At 34.8% G+C, this 3708-nt stretch overlaps 1 protein-coding gene across 1 annotated transcript in view; it reads left to right on the forward strand.

The window, feature by feature from the left end:
• The first annotated feature begins 1271 nt into the window (after positions 1-1271).
• The window catches only part of LOC111395063 (FHA domain-containing protein DDL-like), a 6973-nt gene continuing 4536 nt past the window's right edge, over positions 1272-3708 (forward strand). Inside the window, exons 1-3 of the mRNA XM_023021085.1 lie at positions 1272-1366; positions 2045-2842; positions 2929-2935. Coding sequence (XP_022876853.1) covers positions 2057-2842; positions 2929-2935 — 793 coding nt within the window. The 5' untranslated portion in view covers positions 1272-1366; positions 2045-2056. The remainder of the gene's footprint in view (positions 1367-2044; positions 2843-2928; positions 2936-3708) is intronic.

Here is a 3708-nt window from a genome sequence, read left to right on the forward strand (position 1 = left end):
TCTTCTCTTTTGATAAGTCTCAGATTCTCATTGAAGCCATTTTTCCATTGTTTTTTCTTTTATTTGTTGTTTTTGAAGTTATTATACACTTGTGAGTTGTGATTTGAATAGAAAAATGGCTATTTGTTTGCCTAGATGATTAATGAATTTGTTTGTGATTTGAAAAAAACGAAAGACGGAGCATATTGATTGTGTAAAAATGTTAAAGTTCTCTAACTAATATTACTATTTTTTACTTTCATAAAGTAGTGAGAATGAAATTCGTCAATTCCCAATAAACCGAAACTCTATCAATCTTTGAACATCTAAACATATTTCGTTCAATTCTTACTTAATATCTTACTAGCAAGACAGAAATAATAGTAGAATGTAATTCTACCTTTATCAACCGTTATATGACAATATGAATATCAAACAAAAAAATAGAAATAGAAATGAAGAAATATATATTTGTTCTATTAACATCTTTTAACAACCAATTTTGAAAATAATTTATCCATGGGTTTCATGGTAAATATGAATATAATTTAACATTTAACATTATTAGTTCTCGTTTAAACTTATATGTTAACTTATGTTAATATAATGTCGATAGATAAATTGCGGATTAAAATCAAACAAAACCGCAAATTATGATTTGATTTTATTTGGTTTGGTTCGGAAAAATTTTAAATCTCATAAAATTGTTTGAGTTGAAAATATAGCACAAACCGTCCAAATCAGATCGTGTTCACCCCTACTGAGAGGTGGTAATTTTTCACAGACTACTTTGACACTATAACAATCATGGCAATTTCAACTTTTCCCCCTAAAATTCGAATATGGTAAAATTTCGTTTTGCATATGAATGAAAATATCCACTTCTGATCATATAAACGCTTTCTATTAGTTTATAGCCTGTTTGGAAGGGATTTTTTTATCTAAAAAAAATTGATTTTTTGACCGTTATTTAATTATTTCAGCCGTAATTTTTGACTTCTTCTCTCACAGGTGGACCCCACTTTTCTTCTCACGGTTAAAAAATCAATTCTCAAAATCCCTTCCAAACGGAGCCTTAGATAATGTGTGCCACAATTTTACCTTTGTTTGGCAGACTATAATTTTTTTTTTTATAAATTATCAGACTTCATTTCAACCTTACATTTTAAAGGACCAACCTGAACTATTCATAAATTGGGCTTACTATTGTCGGCCCATATTCCTGGTCCTGCTCGCAGGAAAGGCCCATTATATAGAGAGCCAGTTAGTTAAGTTGGCCCAAACTGCCAGTAGAGAAGCCCACCACCAGAACTTACGGCTACGATCTTCAATCGCTCCTTGCCCTCCTCTCGGTTCTCGGAGATAAACCCTAGTCCTCAACGTTTTGGTAAGTCCTCGCAATTAACTAGAAATCAGTTAAAAATTTGTTTAATGTTTTACATTCGGTTAAATTTACCGTCGTAATTTGATTTCAGGATGTTACCAATTTTTATTATGATTTTTCTAGTATTTTCGCAGTTTTTTTGAGTTTTGGTTGTAATTCTTTATTGACTATTCACAGCAATCAGACTTTCGGTGAGGCATAATCAATGGCATTGTTGCATCGAAACTTATAAATTTTGACTAATCTTTTGCAGATATTTTATCTGAACAGGTTGGGACATAAATATCGATTTGATTATTGGATTAAGTTGTATAATTTTATAAAGCTTTTGAGATTTTGGGGCTCAACAAGCAGCATAAAAAAATTGTCTTTCTGCGTTTGTGTTCTGGAATTAAGTCCCCGCAGAATTTGAAGTCATTTATAAATTAATTAACTTCAAATGATATTATATTTACTCCCATCCTGGTACTCCACACATTGTGTTTAGGAGTTTATGGACACCTAGTTAGTTCAAAGCTGGACAAATTGTTAATCTAAAACTGCATTCATTCTTTTTACCTTTTATTAGAATATGAATAATAGTTGTTAATAGTTTATTTAAGCCCTGTTGCATAAACTCTCTTGATGATTTTACTTTTTCTTTTCAGTTGTTTCTGACATGGTTGCTTTCTGTATATTTAGATAAGAACAGGCATGGGGCGCAGGGGCTCTGAATCTCCAGTTAGGGACCGAAGGTCTCCTCGTAAGAGGAGCCCCTCTCGGAGTGAAAGGTCTCCTGCTCGGCACAAGAATGTGGAGAAGCCTTCAACTCGCAAGAGATCACCAAAACGTGCAAGGTCAAGGTCCCCTATACCTTATTCACAGGTTAGAGAGAAACCCTCTAGTCACACTAGATCTCCACAACGCAGGAAATCAGCATCTCCTGTAGCGGTCAGACAAAAGCCCTCAAGCCAGACCAGGTCCTCAAAACGTGCAAAGTCGAAGTCTCCACCACCTTCTTCTCCTACTAGAGAGAAACCTTCAAATCGAACCAGGTCCCCTAAACGTTCCAAGTTGAGGTCTCCAATGTCTCCTTCACTGGAGTTGGGAAAACCATCTAATAGAGCCGGGTCACCCAAACGTGCCCAGTCAATGTCTCCTGAATCTTATTCACCTTCCCCGCGGACTAAAAGGTTAAAGAGAGCTCAAGCTGGACGAGATGATGAAAAGGGGAGTGTGAAGGACCATGAGAAAAACCGTGTTAGTAAGGGTGATGGGGCTACACATAGAGAAAGAGATTCAGACAGGAATCTGCCAATTGAGAGAAGAGATAGGTCAGGAAGAGATGCAGTTAACAAAGAGTCTTCCAGATTAAGACGCTCCGCTTCACCATCTGAACGTCACTACAGGAGTCGGCAGAGATCTAAATCTCCTCGAGCTTCTGATAACAGAGAACGTAATGAGGTATTTGGTGATATTCACTCCCTCAACCTGATTCATGTCTTATAAGAATTAGATATTCTCATATTGACATCATTACTTTTTGGTTGATACGCGAAACATGAAGATGTGAAATATTCTGGTAGCTACCAGGTGCTCTGAATCGAATTCTTTTGTCAAAAATATACTGCCAAAGGACAATACTCTGTTCTCTAGTTCCTTTTTTGATCTCTGAACAATGTTGTATTTTAAAATAATGGACAAGTTCTTGGGTTCTGTTCTGGTTATAGGAAACCTAGATGCAATGTGGAAGTGGTCAAAGATACTTCTTCCCACTATATTATTCATGATTTGAATAACCCTTTTTCTTTAATTAATTATCTTGGGACGAAGAAGCTACCAAGCCCTTACATCTATTATTATTGTTTGACAACATGAAAAACCTTGTTTACCTCTTTGACAACATAAAAAAGGAACTTCTATCTAAAGATTAACAACGATATTAATTATCGCATTTTTGCATGTCCTCAAAATTTAAAGCAAGTATAAATCCTCCCAATTTACGTGCTATCATTTTTTTTCCATAATACACCATAACCTGTATCCAAGTAAACACTTAGTAATAGTTTGATGTTTTTTTTTTTTTTTTTTTAAAGTGAGTATAGATTTTATCTGTCTGGATTGTATTATATTTTTTTTCCTTTCTTGGTTATATTGACCCAACAATTAGAACGGGTTAAGGAAATTGAATAACATGAACTGAAGAAGACTTGCTTCAATGCTTGCCTTGATATTGAGCACTGCAAGTTTTCATACGAGTAAGATAAGTGCCATAGACAAGGATACACATTTAGTGTGTTCATGGAACTTATGAAGTTCTTCGACTCCATTAACTTGCTTCAATGCTTGCCTTGATATTGAGCACT

This window comes from Olea europaea, chromosome 6, assembly GCF_002742605.1.
Source record: "Olea europaea var. sylvestris chromosome 6, O_europaea_v1, whole genome shotgun sequence".
Classification (NCBI taxonomy): domain Eukaryota; kingdom Viridiplantae; phylum Streptophyta; class Magnoliopsida; order Lamiales; family Oleaceae; genus Olea; species Olea europaea.